The 22,371-nt window shown below is 42.4% G+C and overlaps 1 protein-coding gene across 2 annotated transcripts in view; it reads left to right on the top strand.

Moving 5' to 3' along the window:
* Positions 1 to 20,510, top strand: part of Saxo1 (stabilizer of axonemal microtubules 1) — a 113,879-nt gene extending 93,369 nt beyond the window's left edge. Inside the window, exon 4 of one of the 2 annotated variants that reach the window (XM_017320434.1) lies at positions 19,118 to 20,510. In XM_017320434.1, the coding sequence (XP_017175923.1) occupies positions 19,118 to 20,121 (1,004 nt within the window). In that variant the 3' untranslated portion in view covers positions 20,122 to 20,510. The remainder of the gene's footprint in view (positions 1 to 19,117) is intronic. The other variant, NM_001081096.1, reaches the window with a different exon arrangement.
* Positions 20,511 to 22,371: the final 1,861 nt, after the last annotated feature.

Genomic DNA, 22,371 nt, shown 5'->3' with positions numbered 1-22,371 from the left:
GGAGAGAGATTAGATTTTCAATTAAAATGAAGCCAGTTTTGAATAGCTAGTTGGTAGTATTACTGGCCTAACATAAACTTAGGAGTATGCCTGGGGTGTGTGTGTGTGTGTGTGTAGAAATATTGAGTTTTCTGGAGTGGTAGAAGTTTAGTAAACCTCCTCTCCCCAAAAGCAACAATAAACCTTGACAAAGTGGTAAAATCAACTGTTTTGAGACTCTGGAAAGCAACCAAAGGCACAGGACAGATAGAGAGAGAGAGCTCCTATTCAGAGACAAGATTGACTTAGGAACAGTGGGCGTTGATGGGGTTTATCCTGGAGTGGGTCCTGTTAGCTCACCACTCTCCTCCCCCAGTCCCATTTGTGCAGTAGCTCTGCTGGGGCAGGGGAGGAGTTGGAGGAGGGGCAGACAAAGCAGGGGCACTGTTAGAAGGGTCTTAGTTGATTGTAACGAGAGTTTTGACACAAAAGAAGTTATGTAATGGGAAAAACCATTCAGAGATAACAACCTGTGCAACCAACCCTAGGTTTATGGGAATAATGTGAGCAAAGTAAGTAGATGTGTGAGAACTTTCCTAGGGAGAGGCACACAGAGGACCTTGATAAGCGCAGATAGTCTGGCTATCTGATAGGTTGTTTCTGTAGGCCAGGCTGTGTGCTGTTTCAAGAGCCATCAGAGGAAGGGCCTTTCTATCTACTTAAGTGCTCTGGCTGAATGTGAGGCCTTATATCTGTGTGTTAGAGACATGGGGAAAAATCCAGTTGGGATTTGTAAAGCATTTGATCTCTATACTCTCTAGCTCCCCATAGATGCACCTCATTGATTTCAGGTGCGTGACTCTAACCACCAATTTCTGGCTAGGTATGGAGGATGAATTTCAGGAAGTGGATGTAACAGGCAACACACCAATGACCACACACTGCAGAGGAAAAGAATGGCATGGGTGCAAGGGGTTCCAAATAGGAGGAAAGATAAGAGCTACTAATGGAGGGCACATATATCATCTGAGGCACTTTGTCTCTAAAGGAGAGGAGGAAGAGGGACAGGGAGAGAGAGAGAGAGAGGCACAGGGAGAGAGAGAGAGACAGGGAGAGAGAGACTTGGGCCAGAGAGTGGCACTATCAGGAGGTGTGGGCTTGTTGGAGTAGGTGTGTCACAGTGGGCATGGGCTCTAATGTTCTAGTCCTAGCTGCCTGGAAGCCAGTCTTCCACTAGCAGGCTTCAGATGAAGATGTAGAACTCTCAGCTCCTGCACCATGGCTGCCTGGATGCTGCCATGCTTCTACCTTGATGATAATGGACTGAACCTCTGAACCTGTAAGCCAGCTCCAATGAAATGTTGTCTTTATAAGAATTGCCTTGGCCATGGTGTCTGCTCACAGCAGTAAGATCCTAACAAAGACACTCATAAAGTAGCAAGTACCAATACAGGGAAACCATAGAGTAAAATGAAAGGTCCAGAGCTGGATAATAACTATTTTTTTTAACTTAAGAAGTTTACCAGCAATGTTGAGTTGACAGAAGCATCATTGTAACCAAGGCAAATAAACTTTATCCAACCTAAACATAAAAGAATTAAAAAACAGACAGAAACTAAGAGATTCAAGAAAACCATCAAGATTAGAAATGTACTCTTAATGGGAGCCTCCCTACCCCAAAAAGAAGGGATAGAGGACAATTAAAGAATTAATTGTGGATGTACTCCAAACTTGTGAAAATTTTACCTGTATAGCCAAGAGGTGTGTCTTAGTCAGGGTTTCTATTCCTGCACAAACATCATGACCAAGAAACAAGTTGGGGAGGAAAGGGTTTATTCGGCTTACACTTCCATACTGCTGTTCATCACCAAGGAAGCCAGGACTGGAACTCAAGTGGGTCAGGAAGCAGGAGCTGATGCAGAGACCATGGAGGGATGTTCTTTACTGGCTTGCCTCCCCTGGCTTGCTCAGCCTGCTCTCTTATAGAACCCAAGACTACCAGCCCAGAGATGGTCCCACCCACAAGGGGCCTTTCCCCCTTGATCACTAATTGAGAAAATGCCTTAGAGTTGGATCTCATGGAGGCATTTCCTCAACTGAAGCTCCTTTCTCTGTGATAACCCCAGCTGTGTCAGGTTGACACAAAACTAGCCAGTACAATTGACCCCTTGTCAACTTGACACACAAACACATCACTAGCAAGCCTCAACCCTTACATTCTTATTCATCCCCAAGGTCTAAATAACTTTAAAAGTCCCACAGTCTTTACATATTCTTAAAATTTCAATCTCTTTAAAATATCCATCTCTTTTAAAATCCAAAGTCTTTTTACAATTAAAAGTCTCTTAACTGTGGGCTCCACTAAAACAGTTTCTTCCTTCAAGAGGGAAAATATCAGGGCACAGCCACAATCAAAAGCAAAAGTCAATCTCCAACTGTCCAATGTCTGGGATCCAACTTACGATCTTCTGGGCTCCTCCAAGGGCTTGGGTCACTTCTCCAGCCATGCCCTTTGTAGCACACGCGTCATCCTCTAGGCTCCAGATGCCTGTACTCCACTGCTGCTGCTGCTCTTGGTGGTCATCTCATGGTACTGGCATCTCCAAAACACTGCATGACCCCTTCAGTCCTGGGCCATCAATTGCAACTGAGGCTGCACTTTCACCAATGGCCTTCCATGGCCTCTCACAGTGCCAAGCCTCAGCTGCTCTGCTCAACTCCTTCATGCCTTCAAAACCAGTACCACCTGGGTGACCCTTACACATTACCAAGTCCAGCCACAGCACAAGGTACAACTTTGGCTATATCTGGAACACAGCCACCGTGCTCTCAGAAAACACTTCCCAGAAGATGTCACCTCAATGATGCTGGTCTCTTCTTAATCACTGCTAATTTCTTAGCTCCAGCTAACCAGCATCAATAGTCCCAGTAATGCAAAGTTTTTGCTTTAGTAGTTCTGGTATCTTGTTAATCACAGCTGATTCTTCAGCCCCAGCTAACCAGAACTACAGAATCTTCACAATCAAAACAGCAATGGCCCTGAAAAGAGTCTTTAATTTTCCCTCTGAAATTTCACAAGCCAGGCCTCCATCTTCTGCACTGTTCTCAACATTATCTTCCAAGCTCTTACACAACATCCCACAGAGCTCTTAACAACGAATGGATCTTCAAGACCAAAGTTCCAAAGTCCTTCCACAGACCTCCCCAAAACATGGTCAGGTTGTCACAGGAATACCCCACTCCTGGTACCAATTTGTCTTAGTCAGGGTTTCTATTCCTGCACAAACATCATGACCAAGAAACAAGTTGGGGAGGAAAGGGTTTATTTGGCTTACACTTCCATACTGCTGTTCATCACCAAGGAAGCCAGGACTGGAACTCAAGCAGGTCAGGAAGCAGGAGCTGATGCAGAGACCATGGAGGGATGTTCTTTACTGGCTTGCCTCCCCTGGCTTGCTCAGCCTGCTCTCTTATAGAACCCAAGACTACCAGCCCAGAGATTGTCCCACCCACAAGGGGCCTTTCCCCCTTGATCACTAATTGAGAAAATGCCTTAGAGTTGGATCTCATGGAGGCATTTCCTCAACTGAAGCTCCTTTCTCTGTGATAACCCCAGCTGTGTCAGGTTGACACAAAACTAGCCAGTACAATTGACCCCTTGTCAACTTGACACACAAACACATCACTAGCAAGCCTCAACCCTTACATTCTTATTCATCCCCAAGGTCTAAATAACTTTAAAAGTCCCACAGTCTTTACATATTCTTAAAATTTCAATCTCTTTAAAATATCCATCTCTTTTAAAATCCAAAGTCTTTTTACAATTAAAAGTCTCTTAACTGTGGGCTCCACTAAAACAGTTTCTTCCTTCAAGAGGGAAAATATCAGGGCACAGCCACAATCAAAAGCAAAAGTCAATCTCCAACTGTCCAATGTCTGGGATCCAACTTACGATCTTCTGGGCTCCTCCAAGGGCTTGGGTCACTTCTCCAGCCATGCCCTTTGTAGCACACGCGTCATCCTCTAGGCTCCAGATGCCTGTACTCCACTGCTGCTGCTGCTCTTGGTGGTCATCTCATGGTACTGGCATCTCCAAAACACTGCATGACCCCTTCAGTCCTGGGCCATCAATTGCAACTGAGGCTGCACTTTCACCAATGGCCTTCCATGGCCTCTCACAGTGCCAAGCCTCAGCTGCTCTGCTCAACTCCTTCATGCCTTCAAAACCAGTACCACCTGGGTGACCCTTACACATTACCAAGTCCAGCCACAGCACAAGGTACAACTTTGGCTATATCTGGAACACAGCCACCGTGCTCTCAGAAAACACTTCCCAGAAGATGTCACCTCAATGATGCTGGTCTCTTCTTAATCACTGCTAATTTCTTAGCTCCAGCTAACCAGCATCAATAGTCCCAGTAATGCAAAGTTTTTGCTTTAGTAGTTCTGGTATCTTGTTAATCACAGCTGATTCTTCAGCCCCAGCTAACCAGAACTACAGAATCTTCACAATCAAAACAGCAATGGCCCTGAAAAGAGTCTTTAATTTTCCCTCTGAAATTTCACAAGCCAGGCCTCCATCTTCTGCACTGTTCTCAACATTATCTTCCAAGCTCTTACACAACATCCCACAGAGCTCTTAACAACGAATGGATCTTCAAGACCAAAGTTCCAAAGTCCTTCCACAGACCTCCCCAAAACATGGTCAGGTTGTCACAGGAATACCCCACTCCTGGTACCAATTTGTCTTAGTCAGGGTTTCTATTCCTGCACAAACATCATGACCAAGAAACAAGTTGGGGAGGAAAGGGTTTATTTGGCTTACACTTCCATACTGCTGTTCATCACCAAGGAAGCCAGGACTGGAACTCAAGCAGGTCAGGAAGCAGGAGCTGATGCAGAGACCATGGAGGGATGTTCTTTACTGGCTTGCCTCCCCTGGCTTGCTCAGCCTGCTCTCTTATAGAACCCAAGACTACCAGCCCAGAGATTGTCCCACCCACAAGGGGCCTTTCCCCCTTGATCACTAATTGAGAAAATGCCTTAGAGTTGGATCTCATGGAGGCATTTCCTCAACTGAAGCTCCTTTCTCTGTGATAACCCCAGCTGTGTCAGGTTGACACAAAACTAGCCAGTACAATTGACCCCTTGTCAACTTGACACACAAACACATCACTAGCAAGCCTCAACCCTTACATTCTTATTCATCCCCAAGGTCTAAATAACTTTAAAAGTCCCACAGTCTTTACATATTCTTAAAATTTCAATCTCTTTAAAATATCCATCTCTTTTAAAATCCAAAGTCTTTTTACAATTAAAAGTCTCTTAACTGTGGGCTCCACTAAAACAGTTTCTTCCTTCAAGAGGGAAAATATCAGGGCACAGCCACAATCAAAAGCAAAAGTCAATCTCCAACTGTCCAATGTCTGGGATCCAACTTACGATCTTCTGGGCTCCTCCAAGGGCTTGGGTCACTTCTCCAGCCATGCCCTTTGTAGCACACGCGTCATCCTCTAGGCTCCAGATGCCTGTACTCCACTGCTGCTGCTGCTCTTGGTGGTCATCTCATGGTACTGGCATCTCCAAAACACTGCATGACCCCTTCAGTCCTGGGCCATCAATTGCAACTGAGGCTGCACTTTCACCAATGGCCTTCCATGGCCTCTCACAGTGCCAAGCCTCAGCTGCTCTGCTCAACTCCTTCATGCCTTCAAAACCAGTACCACCTGGGTGACCCTTACACATTACCAAGTCCAGCCACAGCACAAGGTACAACTTTGGCTATATCTGGAACACAGCCACCGTGCTCTCAGAAAACACTTCCCAGAAGATGTCACCTCAATGATGCTGGTCTCTTCTTAATCACTGCTAATTTCTTAGCTCCAGCTAACCAGCATCAATAGTCCCAGTAATGCAAAGTTTTTGCTTTAGTAGTTCTGGTATCTTGTTAATCACAGCTGATTCTTCAGCCCCAGCTAACCAGAACTACAGAATCTTCACAATCAAAACAGCAATGGCCCTGAAAAGAGTCTTTAATTTTCCCTCTGAAATTTCACAAGCCAGGCCTCCATCTTCTGCACTGTTCTCAACATTATCTTCCAAGCTCTTACACAACATCCCACAGAGCTCTTAACAACGAATGGATCTTCAAGACCAAAGTTCCAAAGTCCTTCCACAGACCTCCCCAAAACATGGTCAGGTTGTCACAGGAATACCCCACTCCTGGTACCAATTTGTCTTAGTCAGGGTTTCTATTCCTGCACAAACATCATGACCAAGAAACAAGTTGGGGAGGAAAGGGTTTATTTGGCTTACACTTCCATACTGCTGTTCATCACCAAGGAAGCCAGGACTGGAACTCAAGCAGGTCAGGAAGCAGGAGCTGATGCAGAGACTATGGAGGGATGTTCTTTACTGGCTTGCCTCCCCTGGCTTGCTCAGCCTGCTCTCTTATAGAACCCAAGACTACCAGCCCAGAGATGGTCCCACCCAAAAGGGGCCTTTCCCCCTTGATCACTAATTGAGAAAATGCCTTAGAGTTGGATCTCATGGAGGCATTTCCTCAACTGAAGCTCCTTTCTCTGTGATAACCCCAGCTGTGTCAAGTTGACACAAAACTAGCCAGTACAAGGTACTATGCGAATAGTATAAACATGAAGAGATTCTTGCATTATTGTCAGACTGGAAAAAAAATAAAGACAAAAATTTGGAAAGATTCAAAGAGAATGCATCTTATGACACAGAGGGAAATGAGGTTGCTACCCAGGGTCACAGTAGATTCTCTTTAGAAATAACAAAGAATGAGACGATCAGCGGGTTGACATATTGAAATGCTGAAAAACATCAAGAATTTATCCAGAAACGGTAGGCAAAATGGTGTCTTCAGATGAAGACAGAGAGGCCCTATCTTAGAAAGTCCTTAGATGAAATTGTTAGGCCCAAAGTAAATTATACCAGACAGAATGCAAGTCTACAGGCCTTGAACTTTCAACAGTCCAGCCATTCTCCTGCCTCAGTTTCCCAAACATTAGTATTAGAGACATAAGCCATCACACTCAGCTACTCTGCTCTTTTTTACTCTTAAATTTTAATAGTCAACTCTATAACAAATTATGAAATGGGGAATTTAAGGAAGGTAAGGTGTAACATCAGAAAGTCGATTAAATCCAAACCTGCCTTAAACTCAACAGAAACAAATAACAAAACGAATCCAATCAACCACAAAAACCAAATGTGTGTAGATTGGAAGGGAAACAGGAGGGCTGGCACAGTGGCTCAGCAGGAAAAGGTTCTGGGCACCAAATCTGTCATCTGAGTTCAATCCTGCACATGTGCCCCACAATAAGTAAAAATGTGATGGAAATTTAAAATAAGGATGAAATTATCTATTTTCAGAGAATACAATCCTGTGCATAAGTCTGGAGAATCTTCAAAAAAATATAACTAGAACTAATAAATAAGGCCCGTTGAGATGGCCTAGCTGGTAAAGGCACTTGCCACACAAATCTAGGGACCCAAGTTTGACCCTTGGATCCTGTGTAAAATGGAAGGAGAGACCAATTCCATAGAATTGTCCTCGGACTGCACATCTGCCGTGGCACATGTGCTCACACGCACACAGTGCACATGCCCATAGAAATAATAGGACTGAAAATCGAGAAGCGATGCATTTGTTTGTCAGGTCAGTCTTGAAGAGTAGTACATAAATCAATTCCATTTCTATATATTGGTCTTGAAAACCAGCATGGAATTGAAAAAGACATCTTTGGGGCTTGGAAATACAGCTCGGTGGTAAGAGAGTGTTAGAGCACGCTCAAGGTCCCGTATGTGGTTCCTAGCATCACTCATACACAGAAAATGTTATCCTAAGAAACAGTTTTCCATGCTGAGGAAGTAGCTTGTGGCACAGTGCTTTCCTGCTGAAAGGACCTGAGGGTAGATCCGCAGATCCCATCTAAAGTGCCAGCATAGTGGTGTGTGCCTGTAGCCCCAGTGAGGGGTGAGGTAAGAAAGCAAGATTGTGATGCTAAGGCCTCCCTGGTTTATCAGTCTAGCCCAAATAGTTAACTCCAGGTTTTTTGGGGGTGGGGGAGAGACTCCATCCACAGGGTAATAAGGTAGAGGACATTAAAGGAATTCAAATTCATTGGTATTGACTTCAAGTCTGCCCATGTACATGCATGGATGAGTTTACCACACACACAGAAACCAGTCTTGACTAGCTTGAAATGAAGATGATATTTAATAAATGGAAAAAGATAAATGTAGGATGTATATACATTGAAAATTAAGTGTAGAGAGAAATCAAATTGTAATCAAATGGTGAAGCATTCACATTCACGCATTAAGGTTAAAAAATAATAAAGTGGAATTGTTTCTACTTAAAAAGTTGATTTTGTGTTCATTTGTGAGTATTGGTATATGAACATTTGAGAGTTAGTCCTTTTCTTCCAGTGTGAATTCCAGGGATAGCCTCCGGTCATCAGGTTTGCCTGGCAAGTGCTTTTCCCCACGGAGCCCTCCTGCTGGCCCATTATTTCTAAACTGAGCTACACGCTCTTTACAATTGCTTAAACCTTTCAGCAGCATTTTAAGAAATAAACTGGTAATACAATCTAAATGCTACATGTGAAATTCAAATAAACCAGTGAGTTATTTGATTTTTTTTTTAAATAAGGACAAAGTTTAATTTATTCTAGACTTTAAAAACTGTATTACAGAGCTGTGGTTCTGGGGAGACTGTGTCATGAACACAGATATAATGTCATGAACACAGATATAATGTCAGTGGGAGTACAAAAGCCTCATGCAAGGATGGCTAAGCAGTACAGCATGGAAAACAAGCATATTTTCTGTAAGTGGTGCTGGGACAGGTAGATAGCTGCAAACAGGAAGATGTCTCAAATAATATTTAAATAGAAAAATATCTCACTACTGCTTTTTTACTTATGTATGTATTTTATTTTTTAGACAGTGACTCATTGTATAGCTCTGGCTGGCCTAGAACTTGCCATGTAGACCAATTTGGCCTTGAATGCATAGAAATCTGCAGTTCATGGCCTCCTAGGTGCTGGGATGAAAGGCCACCATGCCCAGCATATCTTTTATCTTATCAGATTCTAATGTAACAAAACTAAAAATCAACAGCAAGAGCAACTATAAAAACAGGGAGATTAAACAGGGACATGTTGGACTAATAGAGCAGTTAATAAATTGCTAGGATCAAATGAAAATGGAGACAGAGCATCAAGATCTGTGGGACCCAGCCAAGCCCATTCTAACAGGGAGCTCTGACTTTGGATGCTTACATGAAGTCAGGTTTCAACCGCACAACTTCATGACACATCTCAAGGTCTTACAAAGTAAGGACAAGCTGTAGAAGGAAGCGGTAGAAGGAAAGAAGTAACAGTTGCATCGGAAGTAGAATCACAAAGTCAATGCAAAGGATCTTAGGAACAGAGACCTGGCTTTTTGAAAAGATAAACAAGATGAAAAAACTCTTAGCCAATGTAATTGAAAGAGGAACCATGTTAATAGATGAAGATGGAATCTCTGGAGATGTTACAACAAACACATCACAAACTCTAGAGGATCACCAGGTGTTATTTTCATATTTCAATAAATGAGAGAATTTAGTAAAAATGAATATATTCTCAGCTATGACTTACTATAGTCAAATTGAGAGGAAGAAGCAGATTAATAAAGAGATGAGATTGAAGTAGTAACAAAAAGTTTTCCCATAAAGAAAACACTAGGAGACACAGAGTCTCTCCTGCATTTTCCCATATCTTCACAGAAGAAAGAACTCCACTGATCTAATTAGTTTGTAGAAGGAGAAAGGAGCACTTCCAGACTCATTCTGGGAAGCATGGAGTAGCCATGTAGTAGCCTGGTATTCAAGCCAGACTAGGATAGAACTAGAAAAGAAAATGGCATCAGTGACCCTTATGAGCCGAGATTCAGATGTCCCCAACAAAATACTTCAAGTTCATTTCAACAGCATATTACAAAGAATGCATTAGTTTCATCTCAAGGACAGTAGTTTGGAAGTCATGAGGTAGCAAGTATAATTTAGCACACTCATAGAATAAAGTACAAACACCTCAATGTCCACTAAATTAGTCTTTAGTAAAAATTAACATCCCTTCCTGACCCCACCCCCAAAAGAAGTACCATTTCAGAACAATAAAGGCTTCCTGTAACATGTCAGTAGACAATTTCGTGAGTGTAGAAACAATGCATTTACTCTAAATTGAGGAAATGCAGAAGACAGGGTACCCAGTCCCACCACTCTTACTCAGCATAGGAATTGACATTATAGCAATGGCTGTTTGGCAAAAAGCAAAACACTCCCCTAACCCTCTCAAAACAAAAGAACAACAACAAACAAAACAATGAACCAACCAAACAAGACACCCAGGATCAAAATCTATTTGTAGATACTAGGATTCTATAATTTGATTATTTTAAAGATTCAAACAAAATACTTTTAGGCTCAGGATATTCAACAAAGTAGTAGAATACAAAATAAAAACTAAAAAAGATTGTGGCTTTTTAATCATAACCAGTAATAAACCTGGTGAAAAAGAAGTCAGGAACATAGCCCCATTTACAAAAGCTTCTAAAAGAATAAAATAAACCTAACCAATGAGCAGAGAGAGAGAGAGAGACCTTTACAGAGGAATCAATAAAGCGTCAAGGAAACTGATGAGCATCTGTGACATGGAAGGGCTTCCCATGGTCACGGATAAGTGGAATTCACATTGCTAAAATGGCCACCGTTATCAAAATACCTGTGACCTCAGAACTTGAAAAAAACCCTCCTGGGATGGGTATGAAAACAAAGAATACCTCGAATAGCTGACACATTTCTAAACAGAAGAATAAAGCAGCAAGCATCTCAGCACTTGCTATCCATCACACTATAACCACAGGAGCAGAATCCAGTAGTGTCTAGGCATCAAAATAGACACTTAACCAATGGGGTAGATAGAGATGAATACCCAGAAATGAGTCTAAGCACCTCTAGACATTTGATTTTCAACAAAAGTACAAAGAAAAATGTATCATAGAAAAGAGCTTTTAAACAAATTATGTTGTGAAAATTGAATAATCAGATGCAAAACATTGTTCTTTCTAGTCACTCTCTCTCATAGAAAGATTTTCAAAACTGATGGAAGACCTTATAAAAATACCAAAAACTTTGAAAACATCAGGCTAAATAGACTTATTCTCAGCTGTGACTGAATGCCTGACAAGACAACTTATAGAAGATTTGCAAGTGCAGATTTGCAACCATCATGATGGTTTTATACCCAAAGTGGTTAGGGTTAGGGCTAGGGTTATGGTTCATATGGTAGTTCTACCTTCAGCGTTTTGAGAAACCTCCATCTTGACTTCCAGACTGGCTGCACAAACTTACATTCCTTACATTTATTACATCAGTAATAAACAGTGGTTCCTAGTCTGCTACAACCTTGCCAGCATTTATCATTTGTTTTCCTGATAATAACCTTTCTGCCTATGGTGATATGGAATCTTAAAAGTTTGAATTTGCATTTTGATAATGGCTAAGGATGTTAACACTGTAAAAATATCATTGACCACTTTATTTCTTCCTTTGCAAACATTCTATTCAGTTCATTAATCAATTTATTGATTAGATGATTTACTTATTTGAGTTTTAATTATTTTGCAGTTCTTTGTATATGCTAGTTATTAGTCCCTTGTATGATATGTAGTCAAGAATAAATTGTGTGTGTGTGCACGTGTGTGCGTGTGTTTTACTCTCTAGGTTATTACTTTACTCTGGTGTTTGTTTCTTCTGTTGCTTGGAAGTGTTTTAGTTTATTTAATCCCCTTTGGCAATCAATAGAGTTATTTCCTATGTCATTGAAGTGGTGGTTAGGACATCCTTGCTCTTCCTGCCTTCATGTTGAAGTGTTTTGTTTGCATTTTCTGTTAACAGTTTTCAAAGATTAAAGTTTACATTAAGGTTTTTGATTTTTTGTGCAGTGTGAGAGATGTGGATTTAACTTCATTCTTGTGCTATGGAAATCTGTTTTTTTCTAGCAGCTTTTGTTGAATGGACTCTCTTTTCTTCGATGCATGTTTTTGAAAGCTTTGCCAAAAATGATGTGGCTGTAACTATGTGCATTTATTCTTGGGTCTTCTATTGTATTTCATTGGTTGGCAGTTGTGTTTTTGGACAAGCACCATGCTGGTATTTCACAAATTGTCATATCTTCTTTATAAATTTCCCTCTTGATTAACGTAAAGTGGTCTTTTAATCTCATCTAATTTTGAGTTGTGGTAATTTTGTCAGATGTCAGAATAATGACACTGGCTTGCTTTTTGGTTGGGGTTTGCTCCACAGATTGATTTTCATACTTTGACTTTCTTTCGGTCTCTGTATCTTTATCAATAAGGCATGATTCTTGGAGACAACAGAAAGTTGTTTTTACTTTTCTAATCTGGTAGTTGAGGCCACTTACATCTAAAATGATTGAGACAAGTTTATTACCTCTTGGTGAGTTGTTTGTCTCTCCCCACCCTGCCCCCAGGCTTGCCTTGAACTTGTTATGTAGCTAAGGATAATCTTGAACTACTGATTGTCTGCTGCAGAGGCAGCAGATTGGCACCACCATGCCTGGCTAATTTCCACAACTTTGTTGATTGTTTTTCGAGTTGCTCAGATTTGTGTTTCTTGACTCTGGACTGCATTAGTATCAGGGATGCTGGTTTATTGTGTCAGACATGTTAGACTTCTTTCTACCTTTGTAAGTCATTTATCTCATGAAGTTTATTGTATTCTGTGATCCATGATCGAGACTGTATTTATTCTCTCAATATGTATTCCTTTAACTCTTCTGTAGTGGTGCCTGTGAACTCTTTTTATTTTTATTTTTTTGAAGAAGCCTTATGTCTTCAACCAATTCTAAAAGATAATTTTCCTGTACATGGCATGCCTGGTTGACTGTTACTTACTTTCGGGGGTTGAAGTATATATCAGTCCATGCTTAGAAAGTTAGAAAGTTGCTAGCTTTGAGTTTTACTGACCTTGGAGCCGATGTTATTCTTATGTTTCTGCCTTTGTGAGTTGGTGTGCTTCTCTTACTAATATTGGCTTTTTGCTTTTTTTTTTTTTTTTTTTTTTTTTTTTTTTTTTTTTGGGCAAGTTGACTATATAATGTCTTGGGGATGTAGTTCTATTGGGGTTTTATATGCCTCTGGTTTTAGAATGCATACCCCATCCAAAGTTTGGAATGGCTTTGCTGTAATTTCACTGAATGGTTTGTGAATTCCCAAGCAGTAAAGTGTTTGGCTCCTTCTATCATATGGATTCTCAGGTTTGTTCTCATGATCCCATCTTAGAGGTCTTGGGCATTGTGCTCATGCTGATTTGTCTATTTGTCCGTATTGACATTTATTTGACTATAGAAAAGTTTATTTTTACTTATGTAGGTGTAAGTCTCTCTCCGTGTGTGGTGGTCCATGGAAGTCAGAAGAGGGAGTTGGTGCCTCTGCAGATAGTTACAAGTGTGGTTGTGAGCTGCCCTACACAGGTGCTGGGAACTGAACTCTAGTTCTCTGCAAGAGCAGTAAGCACTCTTAAGCACTGAGCCATCTACCTCCCCAGCCTCCTTATTGGTATGTCAGTGCATACTCTGTCCTCCATAAATTATATGGTTTCTTTCACTTGGTTGAGTCAGTGGGTAACAGTTTTCCTCTACATTCTTTAATTCACTGTGTTTTCATTTCCAATATTTCCCTTTAAAGAAGAATCTCAACTTCCTTGCTGAATTTTCCTTCTATATTGCTGACATTTTCTTCACTACTTCTGCTGTCCTCTTCCACTTTGCTGACTTTTTTTTTTACCATGACTTTTTAAAATCTAATTTTATGAATTCTAATTGAATTCCTCTATTTGTTTATACCCTTCCAGGTCATTGATAAATTTTTATCATAAAACCTTAAAAATTATTTGGTATTTTATTTATTTCAGTTCAATAGTTGAGTTATGATCTTCTGAAAGAGTCATCTTAGATTGTTTTTATTTTCCATGTTTCTTATGTCTCTGTGTTGTGTATGTCTGATGGTTTGATATGACTTCTGGATTTGTGGGGTTCTTCTTATACAGCCTGCTTTTGGAAGCTTAAGCCCCAGAACCACCCAGTGAGGAAGAAGCAAACCATGGTGACAAAAAACAACCCAGCACAGCAGATGCCTAAATATACGCATGTCACCAATGATTGTAGGTGTGAGGATGGCAGCTGCTGGGTTATGTGCTGTGCAGTTAGAAACCGTCCAGGGTAGGAGTGGGAGTAGTAAAGGAGTGAGGTGACGGAAGGAGATGGAGCCAGAGGAGAAGCAGCAGCAAGCTTGAACAGACAAAGGCAGAAAGAAGATAGGAATGGAGAAGAAAGGAAGAGGAGAAATGAGCAAGAGATTAGAAAGGAAAAAAATGTAAACAAGAAAAGATTTCCCAATAGTAAAATAGTTCCAAGCCCAAGTTAGATAGATGTCAGAGGGGGATAATAAATGAGAATGTAAGAGTTGTAAAGTAGTCAGGTTTTAGCCGATGCCTCTGTGGTTTAGGGTGTTCGCTGCTCTTGCAGAGGCGCATGGAAGCACACAACCACCTGTAATTCCAGTCCTAGGTGTCTAACTCTGTCTCTGGCCACCATGGCTCCTGCACCCATGTGGTGAACACAAACATACAGAGACAAACGTGTACACACACACACACACACACACACACACACACACACACACACACATAAACACAAAACCAGGTGTAGTGGTGCATGATGTTAATCTCAGCACTTGGGAGGCAGAGGCAGTCAAATTTCTGTGAGTTCTAGGCTAGCCTGGTCTACAAAGTGAATTCCAGTACAGCCAAAATACATAGCCTCCTTCCCATTTAAGTAAAAGAGAAAAGGAAGTCAAATTATGGTAAAGTAAAGATACTACTAAATGCAGAGATGGGGAAAAGCAGTAAGCACAGGGGCAGAAAGAAAAAGAAAAAGATGAAGAAAAAAGTTGTTGAAGAATAGGAAAAAAAATGCAGAAACGAAATGAGATGGTGTAAAGAGTAACAGCAAAACCAAAAAGTCTGAAAAAATACAACAGTCAAATCCCTTTAAGCATATAGAATAAAAAAATAAGTTGAGGTGTGGGAGCATCTTCTTTCTGGGGTTGAGAACTGGGGCAATAGTGATAAGGATGAAGGGTGGGGCTGGTCCCTTCGACTTGATTGGTCTGTCCTGTGGTTTATACCACTGTACCGAGTTTCTGTAGGACACAGGTCTGATGTCTGCCAAGCTTGTTTTTACTGTAAGCATTTTCCTTCTTTGAGTATGAGGAGTCTGTGCACACTTAGTTTGTACTCTGTGGCTGGACAAGACTTTCTTCCCCCTGAGAGCCTGATGACTGTGTTAGTTGAAGGGTTTCTCCCAGCCGTGTCAGGGCTGTGGAAAGCAGGCACAGTACTGTGATGATGTAGGCTGCATACTTCTCAAACTTTGATGGCCTCTCACGGGAGGGAATGTTGTTGGGCATCCATGGATACCCCCGAAACTGAAGAGTGCTTGGCCTTTACAGCATCGAAAACAGGCAGATGGTGACTCTAGACTGTGATGCACTTGCTGGCCTCAGGCTCAGAGTTATCACCCTTCAGAGTAACTCTGTTGATGAAGCCTGCTTGTGACCATTGAGGGAGGGGCCATCTTTCTCTTGTGCTTCCTAGCCTGAGCTACCCTTCCTGTGGCTTGTGCCCTTCAGTCTGTCTGTTCTCCATAACTGTCTCTGGGCCTTCCCTCATCTAGGGACTGTGGCAGGTTAAAACGAGGCTTCTGAACTTGTGGATATTCCTGGACTCCAGGATAGCTAGCTTTACACAGTGGGCTTCTCTCTCAGCTCATGGCTGCCCTCTGAACCACGTGACTTGACAAAATGGAATTTCTTTCTGTTGCTGACTGGAGGAGCTATAGTGTCAACAACACTTGTAACAACTGTATGGAGACTCCTGATGGCTGTGAGCTTGTCTTGAGGGCAGGACTGGCTTGGCTTCATCTGTTTTACCTTTTGATAGTGCCCCCCTCCCACCCCCAGATCCATGTCCTTCCCTTCATGGAGTTGCTGGGCTGAGGCTAATTTTGGTTTCCTTCTCTGCATGGTGCTGTAGCTTTGGCTCTGTCTTTATTTAGTATCTTTTGGATTCTTTTGTAAGTGTCCAAAGCCTTTCCTTGGTTGAATCTCTGTGATAAAGTCTCTTTTTTTCTTTTTCTTATTCTGAACCTCTCTCTTGCTGGCACTCAGGAAAGCAGCATCTAGTCTGCCCTCTGGGCCTGAAATCTCTCCTCCTCACATGTCTGCAGATCAGGAAAGCTGAGAAAGGCTTAGAAGCCTTCCTGTCTACCATGCTTATGGTCTGTTCCCAGTGTTCTACATCCACCAACCACACCCTTCACCCCACAGCTTCCACAACCTCACCAAATAGCACCACAAGATAGATATACATACATGAAACCTTAAAGCAGAGAATCTCAATCTGTGGGTCACAGCTTCTTTGGGGGGGTGTCAAAGAACCCTTTCACAGGGGTCACCTAAGACCATTGGAAAACACAGATATTTACATTGATTCATAACAGCAACAACATTACAAATCATCCTGAGTGAGGTAACCCAATCACAAAAGAACTCACATGATATATACTCACTGATAAGTGGATATTAGCCCAGAAACTTAGAATACCCAAGATATAAGATACAATTTGTGAAACTCATGAAACTCAAGAAGAACGAAGACCAAAGTGTGGACACTTTGCCCCTTCTTAGAATTGGGAACAAAACACCCATGGAAGGAGTTACAGAGACAAAGTTTGGAGCTGAGACGGAAGGACGGACCATCTAGAGACTGCCATATCCAGGGATCCATCCCATAATCAGCTTCCAAATGCTGACACCATTGCATACACTAGCAAGATTTTGCTGAAAGGACCCTGATATAGCTGTCTCTTGTGAGATTATGCCGGGGCCTAGCAAACACAGAAGTGGATGCTCACGGTTAGCTATTGGATGGATCACAGGGCTCCCAATGGAGGAGTTAGAGAAAGTACCCAAGGAGCTAAAGGGGTCTGCAACCCTATAGGTGGAACAACAATATGAACTAACCAGTACCTCCGGAGCTCGTGTCTCTAGCTGCATATGTATCAGAAGATGGCCTAGTCGGCCATCAGAGGAAAGAGAGGCCCATTGGTCATGCAAACTTTATATGCCTCAGTACAGGGGAACACCAGGGCCAAGAAGTGGAAGTGGGGGTGGATGGGAGGGAGTGAGGGAGGGTATGGGGGACTTTTGGGATAGCACTGGAAATGTAAATGAAGAAAATACCTAATTAAAAAAAAAGAATAATTTTATCGTTAGTCACCACAATATAAGGAACTGTATTACAGGGTCATATTATTAGGAAGGTAGAGAACCACTATCGTGGAACATAACACACCATAACAGGGTATGTACAATAGGATCAATGGCCCGTCATATGCTTGTATGAAATGGTTACAATGGAACCCAGCATACTGTACAATCAGCATGTGCCAAAAACAAACCCCAGAACAATATCATCAAAAAACCCAAACAAACAAAACAACCCAGAAATGTGTGGTGTTACAAAGGTTTTTATCAGTGGCTCCTTTTGTTATGTAAATTGTACCTCTACAAAGCTGTTAAAAATTATGCCTGTGGCCTTCACTCCTATTGATTACCTAAGTCGGAGGCTCCTGAGAAGCTGCAGTTGGTCTACTTGTCCCAAGGCTGCAAGAGAACTTGTGGATTCAGAGGGCTCACTAGCATCATCCCTGTGACTCTTTAGCCCTGGTAATCGATGAGCTCAATGGAGCGATGCCAGCCTCGACGGTGAGCCAGGCATGATGAAGGGAAAGGCAGTGTGTGCAGTGCTTACAGATCCGTGGCTCTCAGCTGGCCCTTTAGCCTCCGAGCTGTCCTGAAGATTTGGGATAACGTGGCTTCAGAAACTGTCTGATGCGGTATCTGCTTCTGCAGTGCACAGTTCTCGTGGGCTGAGTCCTTTCGTCTGAGCCATTTTAACCCACCACAGAGGTTCCTCTTGAGATGAAGGTGACCTTGGCTCAGCTGGCTGATCTTCTGCTGTGACTTGGGGACATTTGGAAGCATGGCTGTGGAGTCAGGTCTATGGCTTAAATTTTTGGGAAACCTCTTAAGGTTCTCTGAGATTGTCTTTTGGAAATCTGAGAACTAGAGACGATCACAGTTGTCACGAAGGATGATGGTGACGATGTCAGATGACGCTCGGGAAGGCTTGAGTACAACTGGCTGGCATCTCCTGCTCTCAAAAGCAGAGTGAGTTTGTCTATGGCTTCTGAATCTGGGTTTGAACCCATACTCTTTTTTTTTTTTTTTTTTTTTACATTCAAATCCAAGTAACTGGATGTGAGTTTCTCTGTTTCTGTTTCTGCATTTATAAAGTAAGTATTTTGATAGTATATATTTTATTAGGGTGTTATGAAGAGAAAAATGACTAATATCCTAAGAACAAAGGATGAGGCAGCTGTGGCAAGTCTGTCTTTAGGCAATAGCATATACGCTTACTCCCTTGGAGCAGTGCATTTGATGCATATAGATTAGACATAAGCAGTTCAGGGACACAGTAGTAGTTAAGTTACTCCCACTAAGTAGACCTGGTTGGCTTGGCTGGTAGCTCATCAGTGGTGAGTTGTGATTCTCTGTGTTTGTGCATGGCACATGGATCTTGTCATGCACTCTGACACGGAGAGACGGCCCTTTCCTTGCACAGGTAAGAGCTTCCTTTCAGTCAGACTTTTCTGCTGGAGTAGACCGTAGGTCTCTAAAATCTCTGTGCACAGCATTGTGGTATCCGAGGAGAACTTGAGTAGATTTGTCTCTCTGCACAGCAGACTGCAAGTACCATGATATTTAAACAGTGAGCTTAGGCACAAGATGATAGCAGGGATCTACTTTGTTCTGTTAGGCCAGAGATTTTCATTAGAAACTGGTTTGTGGCTTTAGGGCTCTTTAAAACACGTGCAAGTTAGGAGACCTGATTGATCAGTGATTGCCTCTTCTTTAATTTCAGTTGATTATTTACCCTGGAACCAGCCAAGACGGGAGCTTCTTCGTCCTCCACACAAGTACCGGCCAGAGTCTTCCAAGTTTGAAAACAGAACCACACATCAGGATGACTACACCATGAAAGGCCTTGTGACTACTGTGAGCTGTAAGCCTCCATCCAAGTCAAAAATCTACAACATCCCCTTGGAAGACCTGACTAACTACAAGATGAGTTATGTGCCCCACCCTGTGGAGAAGCGCTTCGTTAAGGAGGCAGAGAAATATATACCCTGTGACATCCCCTTTGAGAACCTGACCACCCACAAAGAGTCCTACCGAGGCCTGCTAGGGGAGCCTGCCAAGAGCACAAAACCTCCAGCCAAGTTCCCCGTGCACGATGCACCTTTCACCAACACCACAGAGGTTCAGGAGAAATTTCAAGCCTGGCCAACACCCCAGATGGTCCCCAAAGCTCCCGTTGTGTATGTCCCTCCCGAGGAGAAGATGGATCTTCTGACAACTGTGCAGACCCATTACAAGTACCTCAAGGGTAGCCCTGCTATAACTTGCCGACCTGTGCCTTCCATTAAGAAGAGCAAGTGCTTTGAAAGCTCAACCACCACCAAGGATGACTTCAAGCAGTGGGCAGCCGTGAACACAAAGCCGATCAGACCCACTCTGCACCTGAGCTTGCCTGCTGAACCTTTGGACTGCCAGACCACCACTAAGACGTGCTTTGTGGCGCATCCACCTATCATTACTGAAAACTACAAGCCCCCCTGGGTTGGCCTTCGGAGAAACATCCCCGTAGAGGGCCAGACTACTTATTCCATCAACTTTACTCCCAAGGATTTGGGCAAGTGCCCAGCATCATACATGGAGCCTCCGGGCTATATCTTCGAGGAAGTGGATTCTATGGGGCACAAGATCTATAGGTCAATTTCCCAGACAGGTTCTAGGCAGAACAGTTCTATTTCTATATGTGATACAGAAAAGCCTGGTCAGAAGGAACTAGAAGTGTCAGCCTGACTTTGAAAAAAAAAGAAAAACATTCAAAACCTGCAAAATACCTTTAAAAGCAGACAACTAAAAATCCATTGAAGAATTTCCCAAAAATGAAAAGAAAAATGTAAAATACCTACCTCAGAATGAAAAAAAATCATCACCAATTCCAGCATATTTGAATAACATGAGAATCACTTGAATAAAGGAAAATGACACATACTCATTGGCTGATTAACCCCCTGCAACCCTCCCTCTACTTTATCCCTCTAACCCGTTCGGGTCCCTTTTGTTCATAGAATCAAGGATGATCTCTGTGACATCTCTGGGATCTTGATCTAATTTAATTATTGTATGGATTGACATTAACCTTTGCCAGGTTTCAAGTGCCAAAGAATAAACTTTATTTTGGGGCATTGAATTTTTAGGTTTGTTTTTTCACTCTCATGTGCTTTCTATACAGAGAGTAGTATACCCGGGGCTTTCCCATACTCCATCCCAGCAATGAAAGGGGTTCCTTGGTCTCAATCTGGGGCTGTGTTTGGGTCTTCTGTATCTAGGTCTCTATCATAGGACATCTACTCCTTTCCTGCATGACATAATAGCAAGGATAATGATGTCTGATTGGGTGTGGTTCTTGTCAATCATGGGCAAAGAAAGGAGGAGGTCCTGTGGGAATTCTATGGTTCTGTGGACCTGCCAGGCTTTAAGTATAGGCTCTGGCTCCAGGGAGAAAGTGACTATTGTCAACTAGGAAGGTGAGACCTGGCCCCAGAGCTGTGAGCAGAAAAGGTGGGGTCTTCTAAATGTTCAGAGCCTAGAATGGATTGCCCCAGGCAGTGCAGATTTCTGGAAACTCTGAGCCTGCTTATTCTAAAATAGTAGCTGTGACCAGATCTGTCATAAAGCTTGATATAGCAATGCACTGAGCTCTGCCTTACAGACTTCTTGGGTCTAAGGTTTTGTTGTTGGTGGTGGGTTTTTTATTTTTTATTTTTTATATTTTAATTTACCAACTTTTGATTTTTTTAAGGTCAAATAACTTGGAGCTAGACAGAACTGAGGAAGGATAATTTCAAGTAGGACTTCTTTCCAGGCCTAGATGGCCAGAAAATGCTGACCAACACTGGGCATATCTACCTGTCTTTCAAGTCCACATCTAAATACTCCCATGGTCCCAGGAAACTTGGGGATAGGGTGGAGGAGGTGGGATTTCAGCTTAAGACTTTTTGGCTTAAGCCCAGAGCTGGGTTTTTCAGTGAGAAGCCTCTATCTTCTCTACCTAGGTCTCAGTCTGTCCATGGCTCTCATGCCTGGCCTGGGCTATTTAAGTTCCTCTTGCATCTTCACCATGAACTTAGTCATCAGTGGGTTCAAATCTGCATTAGTCATCAGTGGGTTCAAATCTTCACCATGAACTTAGTCATCAGTGGGTTCAAATCTGCAATAAATCTGCATTTATTCCTCTTGTCTGTCTGAGGTCCGGTCTGGGTTGGGGAAGCGCAGAGCATAAAGCACACAGAGAAGGAAAGAAACAAAACCAGTACGAAATCTAAGCTTTCTGAATTCAGATCTGCATTTCCACAACGCAGGCATTGCTCATCTTTTGTGTCTTAGACATCCTGGCTCCACGAACCATGTCAAACCATATATCCAAGATCTACTAAGGTAACTGAGAGCACAAAAGGGTGGCATCACACATGGCTCAAGTGGGAGATATCCTCTCAAAGCTCATGCATTAAAGAAGTGGGGGTGTGAGGGAAGTAATTGAATCCTGATGGTTCTTTGGTTTCCTTCCTTCCTTCCTTCCTTCCTTCCTTCCTTCCTTCCTTCCTTCCTTTCTTTCTTTCTTTCTTTCTTTCTTTCTTTCTTTCTTTCTTTCTTTCTTTCTTTCTTTCTTTCTTTCTTTCTTTCTTTCTTTCTTTCTTTCAGATTTATTTATTTATAAGAGCACACCATAACTGTCTTCAGACACACCAGAAGAAGAGGGCATCAGATCCTACTACAGATGGTTGTGAGCCACCATGTGGTTGCTGGGAATTGGACTCAGGACCTCTGGAAGAACAGTCAGTGCTCTTAACCACTGAGCCATCTTTCCAGCCGATGATTCTAATGTCACCAATGGATTATTCAATTCATACCTGAATGGGCTGTTGATGGAAGGTAGTGGAAACTATAGGGGCTGAGCCTATAGAGAAACTAGATTCCTGTTCTTGAAGGGCTTATTTTTGCTCCCAGTCCCTTCCTATCTCTTTATACTTCCTAGGTACCATGTGA

The sequence above is a fragment of the Mus musculus genome, chromosome 4 (assembly GCF_000001635.26).
Source record: "Mus musculus strain C57BL/6J chromosome 4, GRCm38.p6 C57BL/6J".
In the NCBI taxonomy this organism is placed as follows: Eukaryota; Metazoa; Chordata; class Mammalia; order Rodentia; family Muridae; genus Mus; species Mus musculus.
Note: the sequence above shows the minus strand (reverse complement) of the source record. Positions and strands in the feature narration are given on the sequence as shown.